This window comes from Aphis gossypii, chromosome 1, assembly GCF_020184175.1.
Source record: "Aphis gossypii isolate Hap1 chromosome 1, ASM2018417v2, whole genome shotgun sequence".
NCBI lineage: Eukaryota > Metazoa > Arthropoda > Insecta > Hemiptera > Aphididae > Aphis > Aphis gossypii.
In genome coordinates this window covers 52,073,980-52,098,683 of record NC_065530.1, presented here as the reverse complement: position 1 = coordinate 52,098,683, position 24,704 = coordinate 52,073,980, and the positions used below count along the sequence as shown (strand labels likewise).

At 28.0% G+C, this 24,704-nt stretch overlaps 2 protein-coding genes across 5 annotated transcripts; one reads left to right on the top strand and one right to left on the bottom strand.

Annotated features, from left to right (window-relative positions):
• Positions 1-775: 775 nt before the first annotated feature.
• On the top strand, positions 776-23,436 carry LOC114126913 (uncharacterized). Of its 4 annotated transcripts, none has more exons than XM_027990955.2 (7): positions 776-799; positions 18,317-18,455; positions 18,565-18,654; positions 18,946-19,093; positions 19,702-19,841; positions 20,309-20,440; positions 22,231-23,436. In XM_027990955.2, exons 1-7 carry the CDS (start codon positions 791-793, stop codon positions 22,380-22,382), a joined length of 810 nt encoding a protein of 269 aa, XP_027846756.2. In that variant the 5' UTR covers positions 776-790; the 3' UTR covers positions 22,383-23,436. The 4 variants fall into 4 exon arrangements, with proteins under 4 accessions (XP_027846756.2, XP_027846758.1, XP_027846757.1 ...); XM_027990957.2 differs by lacking the exon at positions 776-799 and adding an exon at positions 2,652-2,767; XM_027990956.2 differs by lacking the exon at positions 776-799 and adding an exon at positions 5,312-5,535.
• LOC114126912 (uncharacterized) lies at positions 7,934-12,097 on the bottom strand. Its single transcript, XM_027990954.2, has 8 exons — positions 11,860-12,097; positions 11,544-11,684; positions 10,426-10,546; positions 10,161-10,312; positions 9,782-10,030; positions 9,493-9,634; positions 8,367-8,770; positions 7,934-8,152 (listed from the first exon to the last, which is right to left on the bottom strand). Exons 1-8 carry the CDS (start codon positions 11,954-11,956, stop codon positions 8,037-8,039), a joined length of 1,422 nt encoding a protein of 473 aa, XP_027846755.1. The 5' UTR covers positions 11,957-12,097; the 3' UTR covers positions 7,934-8,036.
• Positions 23,437-24,704: the final 1,268 nt, after the last annotated feature.

Genomic DNA, 24,704 nt, shown 5'->3' with positions numbered 1-24,704 from the left:
AATAAAATATAATAGTGACTTAGTATAACGTTCCCTAAAATACCGTTTTATTATCTTATAATCGGCAGACAACGTCGTTCCTATATAAAAGCCAAAGGTATAGTGTGCCTAATATCCGCCTGTACTCTATGTATATATAGGTAGGTATCTAATATTATGCAGTCATGAGCGTCTCAAAATAGTCAGATTTAACATTTTTTTTATTGGCGAATTTTATGCTCGTAACAACAATATAATATATTATGTCTCTATATTGTTACAGGTTTTCCCTTACTTCCTCCCTCTATACCAATATATATTAGCCCAAAGGTAAATTTATTTTCGATCCCACACTCACTATACTCAGTATTCATCTCTCGGCACTCGTCGGCAGGATACCGTCATCAAGATGATCGAACGATGTCATCGACTACGACCGCGACGCGTGGAGTGTAATTTAATACGTTATAATATTATAGCCTATAGGTTTATTTTCTCCAAGCAATTATTAGCTTGTAATAACCACGGTTTAAGTTTAAGATATCGTCTATCTTTAACCGTGGTAATAACTCATCAAATCATAAGGTAGTCGATGACCAATAATATTGAAACAAGCAATTACTCAACGTAATATTTATGAACGCTAATCATATAACAGAGGTATCATGATGATTGATGACTATAGTTTTACGAAGCGGAAATAATAATTATAGAAACCGACAAGTAGAGTTTTTATCGTTCGCGGTAAAAATTTCGGACAACGAAAATTGGTTGTGTCACCTGTCCGACTTTTGTGGGAACTTCATTACCGATGCTCAAGGTGAGTAGTTTTTTTTAGAAAATATACTTACGCTATATTATAAACATTTTAATATTAACTAAAATTGTTTTATTATTGTAATTTGTTGTAAGTTACAACTATATTTATTGGTATAAAACTATTATGTACTTTATAAAATATGTATTATGTTACCATAACCATTAATATATTATACAATATGGCAAAAATACCACATAATCACAATGGTATATTGTTATACTGGTATAGTGGTATAGGTACAATACTTAGGTGCAATACAATTCTTATATACTTGTTACTTATATCTATTTATTATGCATCTTTAGATGTTAATTATGTCAAACATATTTTAAATAATTAGTCTAATGCCTGTAGTAGACTGTTGATAAGAGACTATACATTTTCGGGGTAAAATTGTATTATATTTTACAATAAACACAATTTTTTTCATTAAATTTTGTACTTAAAAGTCTAATTATTAGCCCCTCAATTAAATAAGCAAAAATAAAAAACTTCGACTATAGTAGATGAAGTTTAGTTAATAATGCATGTATAATACAAATAAAACTAATTCAATAAAGTTAAATTATAGTATTATTTACTGTAATCGTATGTAACTCGACGTTCATATCAAATGGGATTACAATTATTATCAAATAAAAAGGAAAAAACCATAATATTGTATTTTGCATATAATGTTTGTAAAATCAATACACTAGATGGCGCTACAGTATTAATATCGATAAAAACATTCGAGAAATTTGAAAAGCAGATTATTATTTGTTTATGTGTAATACACTAATATGGTAATTCTAACCCATTGGCCATTATCCATTCAATGCATATTTAAATGCTTAATGTGTACATTTAATTTTGAATAGGTTTGTAAAAATAAGTGGATATATTAAACAAAGTGCTTTATATTTCAATATGTTCGAATTGAACTCGCATATTACAATTTAAAAAATTCTTTACAATTTCAATTTTAACAGCTTGAATATTTAACAAAATAACAATATTTAAATTTTGAATAATGTGGTAAAATTATTATTTATAACTTGCTTAAATAATGTTTTATATATTTTGTAAATTACTTTGATTAAATGTGTAATAATTTATTAGTGAATTTTACTTTTTACATAATACTAATTTATACAATTAAGGGCCGTTTATACAGTGTTGGGTTAAGTGTTAATTAAGACTAACCGGTAAAATTCTATCGGTTAACACATAACTACATAAGAAATTCTGCTGGTTAGCGTTATCAGACACTAACTGGACATTGTAAGAACGATCCCTAATAGATATAAATAATAGGTGCCATAGATATTTATATACCTAAAGATTTTAGTCTTTTTCTTATAGTTTGTAATTAATTTATTATATATTAATCATAGAGACTTAAAACTTATTTCCATTAAATATCTATTATTATTATTATTTTATTTACTCGTGTGCAATGTATATTGTACAAGTATATGTATTAATATATTTTTTTTTTAAAAATATGACTTTATTTTGGAATATTACCTTCTATACAGAGGTTTACAATAAGTAATAATTATGGTAAAGAATGAAAAAAGCTATGAACTAATGATAACATGGAAGGAAATCTCACATTAGAGACACCTAGTGGCTTTATATTAACATACCTATTAATATATTAAGATTTCAAATGTGTATACCTACTGTATTACACATAGAATTTTGACCAAAACTAAAACCTTTGCATAGTAATTATGCAATTATAACAATTTATATATAATTAGCTAATTTTAAATCGATCAGTAAAGAAACTATAATAATTATTATTGCTAGATAATATTCTGTAATATAATATCTTGTAACCCCGGGCCGGTCCCGTGTTCTGTGACGGACTCGGAGTTCAGACCGGTCCCGTGTTGTGTTCTGTGCTAATGCGATTCGTGGAAAAAATAATAATAGTAATAATACCTAATATTATGCTATCCACCGCCGATCAATACTAAAGTACGTAGAAAATCTTGCCTATTAATAGAAAATATACCTAGAAAAACGTAACCAACAATTTATACGAAACGTTTCTCAAGTGTTGTTTTTTCATTATTGCAACGAAAATTTCACGAATTGTCGCAGGATAGCACACACACCAAACTATCACTGATCTTGGTATTATCTTTTCTAAATATTATAAATTCTCGTAATTGTTTTTATACTTTTATACAGATATATTTCTTGAAAACTATAAATAATTAGCCGTTTTAATACAAACAGTTTAAAAATATACATATATACTCTATAGTTTTAATAAATAATTTTAGATTCTGAGCTGAGCGTTGAATGTATTGATTTTAAAATTTGGTTTTTGTATAATATTATGTATACTTGGCTAATAATATGAATGATGGTTTCGGATAGAAGATTAGATCTAGATGCGGTTCTTAAGTTTGGTCAAAATTGAAAATTCCTAATAATTTTCAAAACAATCAAAAAACATTGAGTAATTTTTGCGTAAAACTATTTTTTGATAAAATTTATTTTATTATTTTGATTAGGTAGGTATTTAAAACAAATTACCTTATAGATACTTCAAATTTTCAACTTATGTATGTACCTATTATATATTGCATACTTTTAATAATATTTTAATTATTTCTGAGATATTTATAGACATTTTAAGTTATCGATACTTTTTTTTTTTTATATAAATATCGATAAAATAATGATGTTTATAGACAAAAATATTTAAAATGTATTACAAAGTTTCTTGTAAATAGTTGACTTTGAAAGTCAAAAAATCTAAAAATATTTTAGTACAATAATTGTTTTCCATTGATACCTACTCTTAAACCGATGATCAACTTTATTTGTTTATAATTCAATAATATTATCCTTGAGTATCTAAATAATAACCTAACCTATGTCATTACTCATTAACATTATAGTTTATTTATAATATATCATATTTACATATAGCTATATAACTATATTAATCAATATGTTTAATTGTAATTTGAAAAAGCTCCATCGAATATCGATAAGTATTATATCAACATCGTTTAGTATAAACATACTTTCAATAAAAATATGTAGACATAAAATGTAAAAATTCAAGTAAAAACATAACATATTATAAAGTCATTGGGACGACTTTTAATGACAAGGTTCACTCAACTCGCATAGTGTAATGCTGAGAATTAACATTTTAATAATGCCGTTTAAATTATGATAGCTTTGAAATATTAGAAAATATTATACGAGCGAATTAGCGAATTATATAAATCCGATGTTTAGTTATGATTTCTTTTTGTAAATTATCTTGCATTATGTACGCTCAAAATTTTTAAAGCACATCCTTATTGCCCGTAATCTGTATCTACTGACTTCAAAATCTCAATAATTAAAGACTACATATAAAATCTCATGATCAATTGCTTTTGCCAATTTAGCAATGCAAAAAGCGCGAAATACTTTAAACTCAGTGATTAGCCTACTATCCGGCGACTCGAGCGTGGACGTCCTCATGATGCCCTTTTTTTTCCGGGTTGAATCGACAACCGGGAGGGGACCGCTTGCGCATTACTTCCTCAACCCTCATGATGCCCTGTTTCAACACCAATAACACTATTTCTACATAATTTATTTTTATTTTTTCTATCTTATTTTCCCATTATATATTTATCAATGTAAACCCTTGTTATTTGTTGTAAATAATTTATTAATAATAAATTATGCATTATTAATTGTTAAACTGCTAAAAATGTAAATTAATATTATCAATAAGTTAGATGACCTTGTCAGGAACACTTTATAATTAAAAAAAAAAATACTTTATTACAGTTTCCCCAATTAAAACGTGGCATACGTGACACGTGACCATAACGTCGTCCTCCATACAATATTACATCATAGAAGTATTCTGTTTCCCGATTTTCGTGTTTTTTTTTCCAGTAGACATCCGCGTTCTTCCAACATGATAATAAACTGAGTGTAGGGTGATGACGACACGCCTCGGCCTTAGCAAAATAACGTTCTACCGACCAATTATCATAGTCACGACGGAATACCCAGGGGGATATTGAAACAATAAATGGCTGACTTTTCCAATTTACAGCCCCTTTGGTCATCTTTACCGTAATATAGTTATATTGATTTTTGATCATTTTATGTGATCAATACTGTATTAATGCATTATGCAGCGTTTAGAGAATAAAAAACAAATTGTCAATAATAATGATATTATTGTAAATAAGTAAATAATTTATTTTATAAAGACTAGTGACTACAATAGTATGAATATCAAATATAATTTGCTATACACAAACTTTGTAAAAATGCAAGTATCCAAAACAATCAATTAATAAGAAATTAGGTAACGTTAAACATTTAATTCAAAATAGCTTGTGAACTTATTTTGACGATGATCGCGTTTATTGTTTTAGAAGTTTATCTATACACTGTGTATATTATTTTACTCGCGTCCGGCCTCGTTATTGTCAGTTAATTCGAGCCAATTTAACATTTTACTGCTGTTTAAATTAAATTAAATAAAAAACAGTCTTCTGCCGTTGTTATTCATAAGTACATGTTGTGTTATGATTTTTAAGTTCTCAAAAGGTCCTTTGGCATATTATGTGTGTGAATAATTTCCTAAATTGACCGTTACTCCTAATGACTGATACGTTAAAATTTGTATATTTTTCTTTAGTTAGTCAGTGAGACTATCTCCGATTAATCGCGTATCGATTAACACGTCATTGTAAGCAATCTTGTCTGAAGTAAGTTTTTAATTTTATTTATTTACTTAGTACTGAGCAGTAAGTGCACTATGAAAGATTAATATATTTTATAAGGAACTTTAACTATTACTTAGAATGCGATTTCTTCAGACAAGCTTGTGCTTAATAACGAATTAATTGCTATAATTATATTATTACACGTATATTTATTATTAGTAAGGTATTAGATAAACGTTAAAACTGAATTACTTTCTGAAATTATGTATTTATATAATACCTATGTTCTATACATTGTACATTTACAATAATCAATACATTTGTGACATACTGACATTCTGCACTCTGCAGTTGTAATTAAGTGTATAAATATTAATAATTTATTCATATTACATAATGTGTAACCGAACCTATAATGTTATTTATTATAAATTAACAAAAAAGATAAAAGAACTTGTCTAACAACATAAAATTTAAAATTTGAAACCATAAATCTGAGCTATTTAAAAACAATTACCAGTCCTTAAATTCTCGAGATCGATCCTTACAAATAACCACTAAAAATATTCTAAAAATAAAAGATCAACCTTTATTCTATTTAAAGAAAGCGTTACTCTTGTCATTTCGAACTTTGAAAAAACCAATATTTTTGGGAGACCTATATGAAATATTTATACTTCATCACAATACAACTTCTGATATAAGTCATCTAAATAAAATTACACATTTTTCAATATGTGTATGTAATATGTTTTTCGTATCTATACATCTTCCAACGAAATAAAAAAAAGTCACCTGGACATGATCAAATAATAACCAATATAAGGTACGTAATACAATAAACCAAAAAACAACTTTCCTCATACAGACCAATAAATCTCCAATATTAGGGAAATTATTTGAAAAAATTATGTTAAAATGAATCAGACCCACTCTTACTACCAAACCGATACAAAGATTCAAGATAGTATGCCTATTAAAAATAAAATAGAAGACCTGACTCGTATACTTGCTGTATATATTATGTACAAAATATATTATGTTTAAGTGTAGTGAAAATTATAATTTTTTTTTTTTAGTAGTTCATTACATAGGTTATATATGTGCTCTAGAATATCAATCATTAGAATTTATAAAAATATTTATAATACCTATAGTCTATACTGATTCCTTTTTAAAAAAGTGTGGTTGAATTTACGACCATCACATGGGCATTGATAAAAATATATAATATATTAAGTATATTTAATCAATGACATGGGTACCTCCGAACTTTGAGTGGGTATACGCTATTTATTTTCAAACCACTGACCGTGTAATAATTTTGATCCGTGGTTTGTGGGCTTGTGGCGAATTGAAAGTTGATTTCAGTAAACATATACACAGTATACACACTCAGAAAATATTATACCTATAAATGTAGACATAATACTTATAATTAATACGAAGTATACATAATATTATATGTATATTGTATATATACGAGACATATAATGGCCAAATGGCAAATACTATAATTTGGAAAGGATATCATTGGGCGAGTTATGTTATCAATGGCCAAAATTAGGTAATGATATGGGAAAGTGTTATTAAAAAACACATGGGTATTGTACTAGAATTTCTGTCTATTATTAGACAATGATGTAAATTTCCAAAATTGGTGATCATAGATGACAAAAATTATAGCATATTGTTAACTCATGCAAAATTTTAATAAAAACAGTATACAAGCTGAAGCGTTATGTTATATTTTTAGATTCTTAATAGACCAATAAATGTATCTATTTTTTATTTTTTTTTTGGTGCATTAAAAATCTAGTATTAAAACTAAGGAACACTAAAATCAATATTCTGCGATTAATGTTTCGTTGTTGGTTATAAACTTACATGTTATACTTAATATTTCTAAATATATATATATTGGGGTATATAGGTATTAAATAGTGTATAATTTCGCTATTTGATCTTAAGCTTGTATTTATTTTACATCGGTTATAATTATTACGACTTACGAACGTCGTGTTTCATTGACTTGATTCTGCACGTATTTGTATATGGTTTACAACGTACTATGTATAGTCTAAATCACCCACACAATGACCCTGGCCATTAAAAAGTTGAGATTTTCGATTTTGGTATTTTTCAACGTGGTATAATATCCCAATGAGGCGTAACGCTAGATTAATATTGTTTTGCTATTAATATTTATGATTTTCGATCTATTAAAAAATAATATGTACTATTTAATTATTCATGCTGTATACAGCTGTATAGCTGTGATAGATTTCTCAGTGGCAAACCAAAAGATGACAGATAATATCATCAAATTCATAATTTCTCTATACGTAACGTGTGTGTGTGTGTGTGTGGTGTGTGTGTGTGTGTGTGTGAAAGAGAGTGTTTTTAAGGAGTATCATGATAGTAAAGAAAATAAACACAATTCGTTTTCGAATAAATAAATATATATTATAGTATTATAAAAATCGCATAATTAAATACTTTTGTTAGTGTTTAAAATAAATAGAATTGTAATTTTATAATATTTAACACCCAGTGTTTGTCAATGAATAATTGATCTTGTATCCCTTTTCCACGTCTTCGTTAGGATTCGAGTAATCGTCGCTGACAAAAGCCACGTATAGGGGTCCTTGAGTCTTGACTGAAATTCATAAAAAAAAAAAAAAATTGAAAAAAAATTTTAAAACATTCTTTTTGTAAAAACGTTTGTAGATGAAATAATATACATAAATATATGTATATCAAGCATTACGGCCGATGGGGGAGACGTTTACATCAGGTCGTATGGCGTATACCTATGTGAGATTCGACGATTGAATTTAAGATAGGAAAAAAAATGTTTCGGTCACGGTTACCTGTGCTGTCATCGATGTTTTCCAGCGATCTGTCACAATATTTTGACGCAAATCGCGAGCTCGAATAAAGGCCGTCCGGTATGAGCAGGTAATCGTTGTGCACGCCGCGTCCGAATGGCTGTTTCCTGCTGCGCCCGCTCGGCGTTACATCGATTGACCCGTCATTCGACGCTGGAGTGGTTCTGCCAGTCGTTGTACTGGTTCCGACGGTGGTCGTTTCAGAGGTTCCCGTGGTCGTTTTAGAGGTTTCCACGGACGCCTGTGTGGTCTTATCCGTCGCCATCGGCGTCTGTGTCGTCGACTGTGCCGTCGACTGTTCGGACTCGCCGGCCGTATCACAGTCCCGGTCCGTGGAACCGGTCAGTTTCTGGTTGTATGCTATTTGGAATTTCACCGCCTCGTATCTAAAGGATTGGGCATTTTCGGTCGAAATATATTAAACATTTATTATTTTAGTAGTATAAATTGGTAGGCATGTGCTTACATCGAAAATATTAAAATTTTATTAGAAAAAACGAACAAATATAATTGTACCCCATTAATTTATTATAAATATAAAAATACCTACATGCATATTTTGTGTTGTTACTGCAATTATAGATTTTTGTTAATGTTTATAACATTTAATATTGAATATTATGTACTTTGGTCTTATGTTTAATGTTTATTCAGTACGAAATTACTACGAATTAATGTTTTCTAAGGCGGTAATAACTATTTTGATGTATTTCTCAATACACAAATACAAATATTGTGTTTTTTCGATCGTTTAGTTTTTGCAGACTCGACATGTCTAGACGTCTGTAATTCGTAGTATGGCGAATGACCTAAATATGATTAATAGATTGAAATTTAGCGAAACGAGGGTAGAGGGCTGAGGTATGTTTGATTCTTTAAACTTGTTCATTTTCTGAACAAAACCGGAAACACGCATTTGATAATTTTTAAAAGTATTAAACTATTCTCGAACGTTAGGAGTAAATAATTATTGTTAACAACAAGAAAGTGTGATGGTGTACATATTTTTTTCAACAAATGATTTTAGTTTAATCATACACCTATTTAATTAAGCACAGTCATATGGTTTTGTTTTCAAAGTGTTGCTGTCTGTTATTCAATGACTTACTTAATTCCACATGTGTCTTGGTTCCTTCTAAAGCATGTCGCATAATTTAAATTTCCCAAATAGTGTCCCATCCCTTTGTTGTAGTTGAAGCTTTCGAATGAACCTTGTTTGTCAGTGAAGTATTGTAAACAACCTTCCGGTGCTAAATAAAAGTGAACAAATAATAAATTGATGATTTCTCCGACGAAGTGGTGAAAATAGAGTGATATCTTTGTAAATATATTATATTATTGTGTTTTTTGTACATATTTAATTAACTGCAGATTAAGCGCTTTCTCTATCTATTTACCTAGGCTGTACTTGGATCTGGTGGCGTCTCTCTCCTCTTCTTCCCAATCCCAGACTTGGCGTGCGATGTCTTTAATCTTCCACCAGTTGGTCGATGTCGTTTGACATTCTAATTGCGAGATTTTTAGTTTCCAATACGGTTCTGGGTCAGTGTAGTCTTCATCTCTTGTAGTCAACCGGAATCTTAACGTCAACTGTTGCTTATTGTTATTATTTTTCGAGTCAGACTGATGGTTTACCGGCACGTACACTGCAATACAAAATAATATATACGTTACAAACCAAGAATATCGATAACCATTTAAGTGTATATTAAAATGTTATAATTATAAATAATAAGCTATTGAATGGAAAATTAATTTTTTTTCTCATAATTTTACCGTGTTGACCGGAATTTTCACCGCACAAAACGGGTACGTTTATTTTGGTGTCATCATTCGAAATTAATGTAAACTCGTCACGTTCACATGTGTACGCTGATTCTGATGTCTCTTTGGTCGGTTGGCCGAGTGAAAACCTCTCGAAATCGATTCTAAAAGAAATTTTTTATGTATAATTAACATAAATGTTAAGCTAAAAAAGTGTTTTTGAAAAAAGCCGACGTAGGTATAAATTATGATTATTTGTTCCAACGTAGTACCGTACCTTATCTGGCATACATTTCGTCTAACGTTGATCTTATACGAGCAAACGTCTTGGAATTTCTCTGGGTTTTGGAAGTATGTCGTGCTTGCACTCGAAAATCCACCACACGAATTAGGCGTAACTTTAAAATAAATAAAATGATGCGGAATTAATAAGCCATCGAAAATAAGTTTGGTTTGTTAGTAAAAGCTGTATAAATACCTAAATTATTATAATATTGAAAAATGCTGAATATAATATAAAGCAATATATTCAAGATTAAATACTTTTATATACATTTGATCATACTTATTGAAAGTATGGAAAGTTCAATATTATAAAACTCATTATTTAATATTTTTATAATATTTTTATTATTTAAAATAGTTTTATTGAATTGTTATCATTTTTAAATGCAGTTTTTTAGTGTTAATTATATGAAATTCATAAATTCTATTTCTATTGTGTGTTCCAACTGTGTATTGGACCAATTTTTTGTATATACATTGTATTTATATATATATATACTTATACCTATGTATATATATTATATGAGAATAGAGTGCTATACATTTATAATTTTTTTGCAAGTTTATAACGAGACAATTAGCATTATATACGTTTGTTTTCGAAGAATGGTAAATTTGCACAGTTCAAGTTAAAAAATTTGAAATATGCTGCATGATATTTTACCAGGTGACTTTTTTTTTTTTATAAAATTGATATTCAAACGATTACAATTTTTTATTGTGTTATTGTTATATTTTGTATTTTCAAGTAAATATTAAAATAAAATGGTTAAATACCAAGCTCACTAGACCAAACAAACTCACTCAGTCACTCGAATATATTATATCCTAGGCGCCTACGCATCGTTTCATCTTTACATTATATCTTTGTTTTTCATGTAAAAAACGTTTTAGATTATTTGAAAAGTATTTAAATTATAACTCGTACAATTAATACGACCGAACTCACGGACGAACGCTGCAGCTAGCGAAAATAAACACAAATAATTCGAACCAATACAGACTGATACATACATAATACGTTATTATAATATTGACAAACATCTAACCTAACTTAATTATATAATCAATGTTATTACTATAATATTATATATATTATATCATCGTTACTTGAACAGCAAGAATCGAACGGGAAACACCTGCCCACTGATTTTCCGTTAACTTCCGAGCACTCGCTTTGGCCCATACAAACTCCTGGTCGGCCGTTCATCCCGACGCATGAACGTTTGGCTCCTTCTAGCATATTCCATCCTGAAACAACAACGATCGGAACGGTTGTTTTAGTTCGGACGAAAACGAAAAATAAAAATTAATCGTTCAAACGATCGATCACCGCGATGTATTATAATACGTATATGTAATACATAAAAACATAATAACTTCAGCGTAATAATAATAATATTATTATTGAATATTATACACGCACCTCTGCCTTGGCGCTCGTCGTCGTGATCCGACGCTTGCCCGATGACGGCTAATGCCAGAGTCGTTAAACACATCGCGGTCGCTAACATTTTAAACATTTTAAAAGGTCTTTTCGGTAAAATACTGTACGTTATTTTATAATGTAAATCGCGAAAGTGAAAAAATATCAAAAACTGACTACACTCTATAATGTGTAAACGATGAACACAGTTCGACCGAATGTATCGATTGTGAGTTGAGTTCGAGTCTTATATAGTCAGCGTAAGTGCTTATCTGTTTTGGATTTCTGGAAAGTCAAGATAAACCGCATAATGTTATAAGCAACAGCGTCTGTGTTTGCTAATGTCAAACATATTTGTCGTCGACCCGACAGTAAACATATACCGCCGCGAGTTTGACTAATTGCCAAAGATAATAAAAAATAGAACACACATAAAGTGTATTGTATCCGGTTCTATCAGTATAGACGATTTTTAGAACGGTTGCACAATATTTTGAGTCTTTTGGAAACGCTTTTTAAAATTAACATGCGGATATGCACTAAATATAATATTACGTTATTAGTATGATATTATATTATCTGATACGTATATTGTGTTTGCCTAAAATTGTTTGATTAAATTTTATTTTGAGAGCAATTTTGTAACGCTCATTGGTGTTTTATATACATAAAATCAATCAATTAACATTAAAATGATAGATTAACCTGCATGTCTGTTATTTTGATCGTACATTATTTAGTTTTTATTCAATCCAACCATACCAAACATAAATAATATTACGAGAACCAAATGCAGTGGAAAAAATTGACATGTACTGTGTGTATTAGCAATGAGTCGGTAGACATTATTTTAAAGTAAAAATTGCATTAATCTAATATTATTATAGTGATGTTCATCTGCCAATAGCTACATTTACGCTGTGAAAATTATTGATACGTTCGAATTCACAATAACGATTTTGATTCACGGTAAAATCTTTATTAGGCATAATAGCAAAATTGTGGTTTACTCGTGCATTGCAATAGGTTTTATACTTTTTATTATTACGACAGTTAATTAATCGCAAACCGAATTCTTATTATTTTATTGAAAATGCAATTGTTCATTAACCATTGTTTTACGTCACCTGTTGTGTTTTTCAAAATGTCAACAGCGTTTATATGGTGCGTGTTTTCGTATAATACACATTGTACTTCCAGTAAGTAATATCCATAATAGACGTTATAAATACAAAAAAAAATTATGATAATAATCATTATATAACTTCTTTTTTTTATTATTTAAGAAAAAATAATCCATTATATTGTAACTCTCAACAAGTTACATTTAAGGTTAAGATTTATATTTAAATTTTTAAAAAAAAATTATAATTGTTCGTTGAAAATTACATCGCGATTTATAAGAATATAAAAATATTTTAACGTAATTAGTGGGTATTTAAATATTTAAATGTATGTAAATATCGTTGTGAATGGGTTGAAAAGTATGTATTCAAGCGTCATAATTAGATGCGTTGCCAGCTTTTAAATGCGTAACAAAATAAAACTATGTGTATAGATGCTATTGCAATTATGATAGCTGTTTGTTTTGCAATATGTAAACAAACTTTTTCGTGTAAAAAAGGATAAAAAATAAATTTGAGAAATGTTATACTTAACAATAATTTATCTAGTTCACGTATAATTTCTATAAAAAGTCTGTTATACTCCATGTCATAAATTTACAAATTTCATTACTGGATGAGTCTTTCACTCAAATCCCTAACCTTTTAAAATATAGCAAATTTATTTTTATTATTTTATATTAACCTTATAAATATAATTTATACTTAATGTAAAAAGAGATTTATAAATTAAACAAATTCTAAATAAAAAAAAAAATTAAAGCAAATCGTTAAATATTCGGGATATATAATACACATAATGTTATTAATGTTATTATAGTTTATAATACATTTTTACTATGCAAAATGCAAACAAATTTATATTAGGGACGTATATACATAAGTGTTCTTATAAAAACATAAATGAACTTTGATTTTTATCCTTTAAAAGATTTATTGTTTTATTAAAAAGAGAATGCTTATTGTGTATTTGTTTGTTTTTTATTTGAATTGGTATTACACAATAAAATGTTTATTGTCAATATTAAATATTCCTAGTTAAAATCTATTATATTTTTATGTTCATATCGACATTAATAGTGAGCTTAATATTATATTACCTATGTTATTTTAAATTCTAAGCGGAGCTATAAATGTATTGATTTTACAATTATTTTAACTATTTTATTAATACATTTATTTGTGTATTTGTACACTACAAGTAGTCGATAAAATGTTTCATTTCTAAATGCTGAGGGTGTTTTTGAATAGAAAAATAGGTCTAGTTTGTACTTAAGAAAAGTAAAGTATTCCATGTACTTTTTTTGATAATTGGAAAAACAAATGAAAGAAAAACGAGAATTCTTGATAAAATTTAATCAAATAGGTATTTTATTTTTTTGATATAACTCAAAAATAAATAACCCTAGATACTTGAAATTTTCACAAAATGTTTATATTATTATTTTCTATTTACGACAGAATTTTCTCAAAATATTTTTTTTTGAGTTATTTGTATAGTCATGAGAATTGAGAAGTTGCGTTTTTTTTAGTTATTTTTCTATTAATATCGATTATTCTTTAGGTAGAAATGTTTGAAATTTTATTACAAAGCTCCTCATAAATTTGTTAATTTTTCAATTAAAAAATATCAAAAATCAATTATCAAAATATTCTTTTATAAATATTTTAAGTTAGAATTTTGACAAAAATTCAAAAATATATAAATTATTTTGTTGTTAAAAATTCATAAGAAATATTGTTTTTATACCTAAAATTTGAAAATTTAAAAGACCGTTCGTTTTTTATTTTTCTTGGAAAGTAAATTAAATTTGAAGCATTTTTACAACATCTGACGATACTAACCCATATAAACTATCATTTTCACTATATGATAAAATGTTTAAAATATTTCAACTCTTATTGAGTTTTTATTAGGGTTGGGAAATTCTCTTTTAATTAAGTTTTTTTTTTTAATTTTTTTGATAAAAAAAAATATTTTCTGGATGGAAATTTAATCTAAAATTTCACATAATATTATGTTTTACTTATATCTGTAGGCGCGTCAATAGCATTTTACACGTGGCTCTACGGTAGAATCAGCCATGACGCTTAACGCGTCGCAAGGAATACGCATACAACTAGCAATGTCGCATTTACGCTTATTTTATTATATAATTATTTATATAAATTGTAAATTTCTTATTTTTAAAAAAAAATAACAATAAAAAAAATACATTCGTAAATTTAAAATATTGTTATATCAGTTATCGGTTGGTTATATTATGAATCTCGGTTGGTTTATTCCTTAAATACCTAATAAATTCCGTAAGAATCATAATAATTTATATTTTAATTATTTACATTAATGTTGTTGTGTAAATACGTTATAAAAGTAACTCAATAGTCAATACTGTAATTAATTTAAAAAGAAAATTAAACCAATAATATAAAAAAAGTAGTATTAAGTATAAAGTATTATTATAACACTTTTTTGAGGACTAATAATGTCTCGTAAACCATCCGTCAAATATCCGGTCAATCGCTCACGCCACAAATAGCAGCTTTTATTTAGTTAAAATTGTTTATTGTATGTTTAGAATTCAGACTGATCACGCTCACTGATGTTTGTGTTTGATCGGTGCATGATGGTTTTTGCTGTGTCAGTACTTTCAATGGAAGAATTCGAGCTATATCACCCTCAGGCCTCAAAATACCACCCCATCCCAGAATTGCGAATCTTATCGTTAAGTTCATTATTTTCTTCGCATCTCCACCGTACTGACTAAACACAAACTACATTTTGACTATATATATTTACGTATTACGATTTATATATGTATTTATATACGACTATGTTATTGTTGTACAGTATCTATATATATATGTGTGTGTGTGTGTGTGTGTGTGTGTGTGTGTGTGTGTGTGTGTGTGTGTGTGTGTGTGTGTGTGTGTGTGTGTGTGTGTTTATACATATTATAATATACAATGGTGTATTTTACGATCCTCGACGGAATCATTATTCGCGTTTCGGACCGACGTCTAAATTTAATCGACTTAGCCTCAGCGGGGATAATCCTCCGGTCCACGAGTTTCGGTTCGCCCTCATGCATAAATATAATAAATGTAATGTATTTAACGAACGCGGCGACCGCCATGGCCGCGGTATTTATGGTTTATATATGTTAAGTAATATGTACGCTCACTGTTAGTAGGATATCGCACACATATATACTGTAAATTATAACAACGCTTTACGAGCGGCGTTCCAATCGGAAAATCTTCTGCTAGTCCGCCATGACTGTATGTAATATTAATATATAACGCGACGTGACGTGATGTAATAATAAAATGTATTATATTTTTGTGTATTTTGTCTCCCGTTCTCTGGATTTAATAAGAATACACACGGAAATAGCCGAAAAAAAAACTGCACGAGTTGAAAGACATATCTCACTCCAAAAGAGCGAAGTGAACGAAATGTATAAAACTGTTATATGTACAATGTATATAATATAATATATATATACATATTATATGGGCATGCATTTTATTATAAAAGTGACAAGAAATAAAAACGTTTCGTCGGTGATAATAAAATACATATTATTTGTAAAAAAATCGTTCAAAAGAGATATACGACACGTCTGAGACTCATATTATAAGCGGATAATATACCTATGTCGCTTGGTGGACTAATATCGATGAGTGGAAGGTACATTTTGAAAAACACAATTTTATGAGGCACGTCACGTTATAAAAATACGAGTTTTTGGGTATAATAATATATCACACCTTGCTGTTTTGTGTAGATTGTATTATAAAATAATATTATAATTTATAAGTTTATGACTACATGTCTATGGGTATAGGTAAAAGGGTTTTTATTCCGTTTAAAAGTCATGGATAGGATAAATTCAGTACGATACGTTTATTATATTATTATTTATTACATCGCTATCGAATTATTTAAAAACATAATATTACACAATATATTGTTATACGTGATGGGGTAAATATTCTATTCATGTATGTCAAAAGTGTGTTGCTGCAGGTGTACATATACTATATTGCATCATAATATATTTTAATAATATATAATAACGAATATAATATTATACTCGATTTACTGTAGGTATATGAGTTATTCGAATATAAAATATAAAATACGTAAATTTTGCGCCGTAGATATGACTGCAGTTGTAAGTTAATATATATGTATTATTATTTCATTCTAAGTATAGGTAGCCATATAGGTAATGACCTATTTACATAATATATATACATAGTTTTTATGATTAATTGGTATTTTAAATACCATTATTATGATTTTAAAACTATAGATTCATTGTTTTTATAATTATTATTGAATTATTGAGTACTTATTATAATTAATTAAATAATTTGTAAGATTCTTGATTTAAAATTTTTGCCACGAACATTATTTGTTTAATTATACTGGCAAGGCTGGATCATTGGTGGGAAAAATGTGTTTAATGTATAGTGTACCGAAATTTATTCATCCCCAGGCACAATATTTTCTTAATAGTTTTGGATGTTAATAAACTATATATACAATATACATCTATGTAGTTTTATCTTATAATATAGTTTATAAATTAATGACAGATCGGCTTAGTAGCTGATTAAATCAAAGTACGTTTTTCCAAGTACATTTTTTCCCTAAACCGTATAATTTAATTGCCGATTTTTGACAATGTGTACCGAAAATGAGAGTACAAATATTCTAAAAAAAAAGGTATACCTATATATGTCGTAATATAACTGTGGAAAACTTTTGTTTTTGATTTAACTTATAGTTACTTGCTTGAAAACAACTGAAAAGCGATATAAAATGGTGACGGTAGTTTTTTAAAAGTTTTCGCTTCAACATAATAATTAAAAATATTATTATTATGAACGTACAAATGATTATTTATGTATTGTATGCAATGGACGAATAATATAATCCATACATGTAATCGTATAGTATTACATGTTTTCGTCCGTTATGATGACAAAATCAAAAGGAGAAAACGATTCCGTATAATAAACTATATTTACGGGTTAACGCAAAAACGCTTCGGATCACAATTTAAGTGTTTTATAATGTATTATAACATAAAGGATAGGTGTATTAATTTATTATGTGAACCTATAGAGAAATCTAAACGGTCAAGAACATTACGCGGAAGACCGTAGTTAGAAAACATTTAAGTGTTGTCCTGTCAGTCCGTTAAAAGCCATATTTGAGACCCGCAATTATAATTGTATTAAAAACGGTTCGATATAATAAGTTTTGGTACGTTTATTTATAGTATTGCGCATTGTATTGTACCACATTATTTTCACAGCGGTCGTCAGCAGAGCCGCATATATCCAGCACCGCAATACTTTACCAGACAACACGAAATATGTTTTCTACAAAATTTTTGATCGCTTTCGCGCTTTACAGTCTGGTTTTGGACACAACTTCAGGAAAACCTTTCACTGGTAAGTATTTTCAATCGCAAAAGTAACTATATTGTTAAATAAAACTAGAATTTAACACGAACACTCAGTATACTTAGGCATAATATTGTGTACAATTTTACTATTGCAGATGGACTGACGGCGTGCAAGAGAAGTGATCCGATGTTGGACGATTGTCTGTTAAACATGCTCAAACAGACAAAACCTCAGCTCATGCAAGGTAAGTGGAAAAAAAATCCATAGTTTTTAAAACCGTTTAAGTTATGTTTTTAAGCTTCTGTAATAATCTTTGATATAATGTGTTCAATGTTGCAGCGACAACTATTACGTATATACAATAACAATAAATCCAAAATCCCCGTTCCAGTGTTGTTTACGGCTTAATATTTTAGTTACCTCCTTAACCATGTATTTTAGCTGAACTTCACGGATGTCCTTATTTTAGTACCCAGAGTATACCCTATTTTTCGTTTAAAGTACTTAAATGCTCAAACGTTCGTTTATTTTGCAGGTAACCCGGAACTGAATCTACCACCATTGGACCCTGTACATATCCCCAGAGTTTCGGTGTACAAGAACACTCAAGAAATCAGGGTGACTGGAGAGCTATCCAACTTGACTGCTAAAGGCGCCAGTTCAATTACCTTCAAAGCATTAAAGTTTGTATACATATATATACATTACCTATACACAATACACATATTATAAAGAGTTTATAAAACTTTTAACAAAATGCATCGATAATAGAGATAATGGACGCTATTGTTTTGTTCGATTAATTGATAAAACACCATCGATATTATTAGCAGTGGTATTGAATTTAGTCCGTACTATAGTTATCAGTATATCTAAATTAGAATATTTTAAGATAGTTTTATAACAGCACATGCATTTTTTGCGCATAATAGGAAGGATACCGCATAATATCACGTAATACGTATACGTATATTAATACTTAATAATATTATTATATTATAATACGTATATTGATAAAATTACATATTAAACTCGTATAAATATTTAATTAGAATATTATATTTTACATAACTTATATAATGTATATTATTTCCTCCATACTTTACAATAATAAACAATTGTTAGTACATACCTATAATAAAGAATTTATAATATTTAAGTATTTTTTTCTTGAGTACAATCTAACTATGGTACTATAATCAAAATTATTGGTATAACTTATTTCTGTATATCTTTGTACAACTAAATGCGAAATTATAATATACGTTATCGCTATTTTCATGTATCACAGAGTCAATTTGAGAGAAAACACGTGGGATATGACTATGACGGTTCCCCTCATTACGTTCGTCACGGACTTCAATTTAAATGTCACGTTAAAAATTATTCTCATGCCAGTCTTCGGAAAGGGACTGTGTGACGGAAAAATCAGTGAGTCTTTGATTATTATGATTTATTTTTTTATAATAAGAACGCTGTCCTCGGTATGTAAGGCCATTGGACGTTACATTTTATAAGCATATTTTAAGTAGCATATCGGAGTAAGTAAAATTTATGATTACATTTAAAATTATTTACATATTGTGGTTAAATTACACAATTGATGTATACATTTTATTTGTAAATCGTTGATTATTGTTAATTATGATGCGTTGGTAGATATATTTTAGAATGTTTAAGCTAACCTCTGTGTTCAATTAAAATCTAAAATTGACATTGAACCATTGTACGATAAACCCATTCGTAATAATTAATAGTTAGTTTTAATATTTACGTTGTTTATTGAAAAATGTTTGTTGTACAAATACTCGTAATATATTAATAATTTAAAATAATTCAATAGCTAAATTATTATCGATTATAATGTAAACGCGTAAACCTATATTTCATATTTTCAGGTCATAGCGTCGTTCGATTTCACGCCAACACCGAAGTGAAGGACGGCAAATTGAAGTTGAACGATATTAAAATCAACTTGAACCTCGGCGACGTGGATGTGCACATCATAAAATCGCAAAACCCAGCATTAGGTAAGGCCGAGCTTTTACTTAATGATAATCGTTTACAAGTCTTGATATCAAAGTCTCACACGGCGAACATAATATAAAAATGATATTGAGTACGTGTTGTTTTTTTTCCGATTAACGGTCGATGCCCCTCACCATGCAGTACTGCATCTTATCGAGTATATATATATATATATATATATATATAGACTACGACAATAATATTTTATTATTTATATAATTCTGTATGCGGGTATAATGTATTTACTTTACTTTTAGATTATTGTGTACGTCTAGTCAATATTATAATATTTAAACGGCTAATGGTTCGATTGCGTTCGCACTCTGGTTAAATTGCAATGCGTACACAATATTAGATAAAAATATGTGATGTGAATATATAGGTATAATAGATATTGTATTATGAATAAATATTAAGTATACTTGTATAGTATACGGACTAAATTACTTAAAACGAATTACCTATTAATGATTTCCGGGGAACGGTGAAAATATTAAAACGTTACTAATATCGTTCATGTCAACTTATGTATTTATTTATTTACATAAAAAACGTTTTTTTGTATAAACAAAGACAATAATCCATATTTTAATAATACGGAATTTAAAATATATATTATGCGCATAAAATAGTTACACAGACCGATTTTTTTTTTTTGTAGGTTTATGCATAAATCATGTTATATTTCGCTTAAAATATATTGAGTGCTGATACTTGCTATTAATTATACTCGATCAACATTTTATTCATCAATAAATCAGCCATTTTATGACAAATGTTTACGTTAATAATTAAGATATCAATTTACATCAAAACTTAAAATTTACAGTATTTTTTTGCTGCATGGGTTTACTATCCAAATTATTTCTAAGTAATGTGTATGTACAATATTATGTAGTATTATACATCTACTACCTATATATATTATTTAAATAGATACTCGCATAAGCTATAGGTACTTAGTACACAATACTCATAATAATATATTAATCAAAATATTTATAATCATATTATTTATGTTATTTCACAATATTGTAATTAAAAAAAAAAATCTTAATATTTGTAGTAATTATTACTATAAATTAACTTTTACGACTTAGGGTAAGCTTTTGTGGATTATAACAGTAAATATGAAAAACGAATTTGTTCTTGGGATAATATTTGTAAAAATATGTATTAAATAAAAAATTAAAATTAATAAAACAATTTTAATTGTTATTGAAAGTTAATAGTTATTTGATATTTCCGCTACTATTCGTATACCTACATACACATGTATTGATTTATAATTGTAGTCGGTAAATGTGTCGTGTAACTGAATATTATATAGGTAGTAATTAGTGCAGTATAATAGATAAAATAATAGTATAATATATAATTAATAAACATTATTAACTTGAATCGTAAATGTATATTTTCCAGAGTAGTTACAACGCCACTAGTCGTAATAATATTTTTATTATATCCTATAATGATATAACAATATATTCATCGTGTTTTTCTTCAATTTCGATAAATTATTTATATTTGTATTATACGTGATTTTGAAAATGTGTTAAATAGCTGCAGCTCTTACGATATTTTTTAGTTAATTTAAATTGAAAAAAAATGTTTAATATATTTTCTGAGAAATGAAACTACAGTGTGCATATTCAAAATTGAAATACAGGGTTATATATATGCATTGGTTTTAAAGTCTAAGCGGGTGGTATAATACTGCATTCATATATCAAAAATCATCGTATATAGTAATATAATATCATACACGATTTAGCATCCTATTGTTTTACAGCGCAAACGACGTCGCAGTTTTTCAACTCCAACAAGCGCATGGTTCTCGACCTGGTAACGCCGGTCGCCGAGGACGTGGTCCGACAGATGTTACTCCGATACGGCAACAGAATTCTGTCCACGGTGGAGATTACGGATCTGTTGATTGACTGAGCTGTCAAAATCTTCGAGGATATAGGCACGGCTGCGTGTCATATATACGTCGAACAATTTATACATCGTAATATTATAAAGTAGGTACTTTTTTAGTCTTAAAAAGTACTATGATATAATATCAATAAAGTATTCGGTTGGAGCACTACACATACGAATAAGCCTTTAACCTAAATCCTGATATTCTGTATGCTGCGCTCGGTTATTATCACGTAGGCGTTGGTCTTATATTTGTATGTACCTGTAGTACGTGTCGTACTGTCGCAAAAACCGTAATAACAATCAATAATTAGTTATTATAATTTGTATAGACTCATAACTGCATATAGCAGCATAGGCGTATGTTATAGACTACAATAAACATAATATTATATATTACATTATCTCATTAATACCGATTCAGAACACTTATCATTGTATACAGTGTCGGTATTATTAAATAATTTTTTTTTTTTTTTAAATATATTTTAAATTTTAATTGTACTAGAGATTTTATTATCATCTATATATTATTATCCGTGTATTTTATTGTTTATTGAATTATATCTTAACAATATATTTCTGTTAATTTGTATATAATAATATATTTGATTGTACTGTAGTATGTTAGCAATTATTATTGTTACACTTGTATCGATAGTTTTATTTTATTTACTATACAAACATACCCTGACCTATAAAGCGTTGTAATTATTGGTAGATAATAAGTATCATATATTTATAATTTGTTATTGTCTTATCAATAATTTACTCAACGTATAGTTTGAGCATTATAAATGGGTTTATTATATTATAGAGGATTACTTAAAAATTGTATTTAAATATGTTGTCATTTTGTTACACATTACACTACATTAAAGTTTCTGTATAGAAATGAAACGCAGTAACAAATTATTATTGAAATACCGCTGTTGCTATATTATAACACTCAAGTACTTACCTCCGGTTTTGTCATCGTCGCAATTTTATAATATTACGTTCTACAATCATAAATTATGACTATAAGGTATTACTAAGCAGAAGCTATAATATAAGAAATATAAATAGTTTTATACTTTTTTTAGGATGCATTATTTTGTAGAACATAAACCATTTTGTTATTGACGAATACCTAATACCTACACCACATAAGGAAATTATAATTTCAATTTGTCTATACCACAACTCCTTATGAACTTCTCAAAATCAATTAATATCTATTGGTCAAAAAATTGTACTTAAAATATGACGAATGCTGTCAATCTAGGTGAATTTACCGATAAAATATTAACTATATATACATGTACAATTAAGTTGATTTGTGTTGTGGACGATTTTTGTTGTTCGAAAATTATGCTAAAAGAAATACAAGCGTCACTATTGGGCCAATACCTTCATAGTAATTATGGAATTTATATAATCGTTTCCTCTTAAGTAAAAATTAGTTTCACTCAGTAGCAATATACGTATGACTAAATTAATATATTATTATGTAAAATACCTACGATACATTATTCAGAAACTAGAAAAAAATATTTATTGTATAGGTATGTACGTGTGGATTATATCATACTATTTATAACATTTTCAATAAGTGTGTTCGTTTTTTAACCATAGAAGAAGATGTTTTCAGAAGACCAGGATTCAAAATATTAATCGAAACCGGTTTTTATGAATAGTTTATTGTATAGATATTCAATGTTTCCCAAAACCGATGTAAGTACCAACACCCAGTCTGTACACTGTAGTATACATATTTATTATAGCGTGCATTTATGATTTCGATAACCTAAAATACTTATGTTTTATTTTTTACTCCCATTTTCATCTCGTAGGTTCTTATTTTATTTACCTATATACAATGAATGGCTCGACGTGAAAGATAAGTAAAGCACATAGCTTCATATAACTTTATATATTTATAATAAATTAATAAAAGACAAGAAAAGAAAAAAATATAAACATTTAAATACATATTTTTCATTTTAGTATTGAAAGATAAGTACTAAAGATAATTATTGAATATATGTATTCAATTACAACTGATTATATATAATTAATCTATTATTATATAATTATGCATTCAATATGTTAGGGTCTAGCAATTATCTGCTAATAAATATTATACATTATCGTACATTGTCTTATTTGAATCGAGTCAAGACTGTATCGAATCACTATGAAGAATATTTATAGATTAATATTATTATTATCGTTCTAAATAAACTTAATAAACTAATATTTACTAGAAGTTATTTTATTTTAAAGACAGATTGAACGGACTGACAATGTTGTTCATACGGAGTATCACAAATTTTATTATTAGAGTATTATTGACGGGCT

Excerpts from the sequence above, each read along its gene's own strand:
- LOC114126913 (XM_027990955.2), top strand. Across the intron at positions 18,456-18,564 it reads TTCAGGAAAACCTTTCACTG|ATGGACTGACGGCGTGCAAG; the intron begins GTAAGTATTTTC and ends TTACTATTGCAG. Across the intron at positions 18,655-18,945 it reads AAAACCTCAGCTCATGCAAG|GTAACCCGGAACTGAATCTA; the intron begins GTAAGTGGAAAA and ends TTTATTTTGCAG.
- LOC114126912 (XM_027990954.2), bottom strand. The coding sequence starts at position 11,956 with ATGTTTAAAATGTTAGCGACCGCGATGTGTTTAACGACTCTGGCATTA. Across the intron at positions 10,547-11,543 it reads GTTCGATTCTTGCTGTTCAA|TTACGCCTAATTCGTGTGGT; the intron begins GTAACGATGATA and ends TTTATTTTAAAG. Across the intron at positions 8,153-8,366 it reads AAACATCGATGACAGCACAG|TCAAGACTCAAGGACCCCTA; the intron begins GTAACCGTGACC and ends TATGAATTTCAG.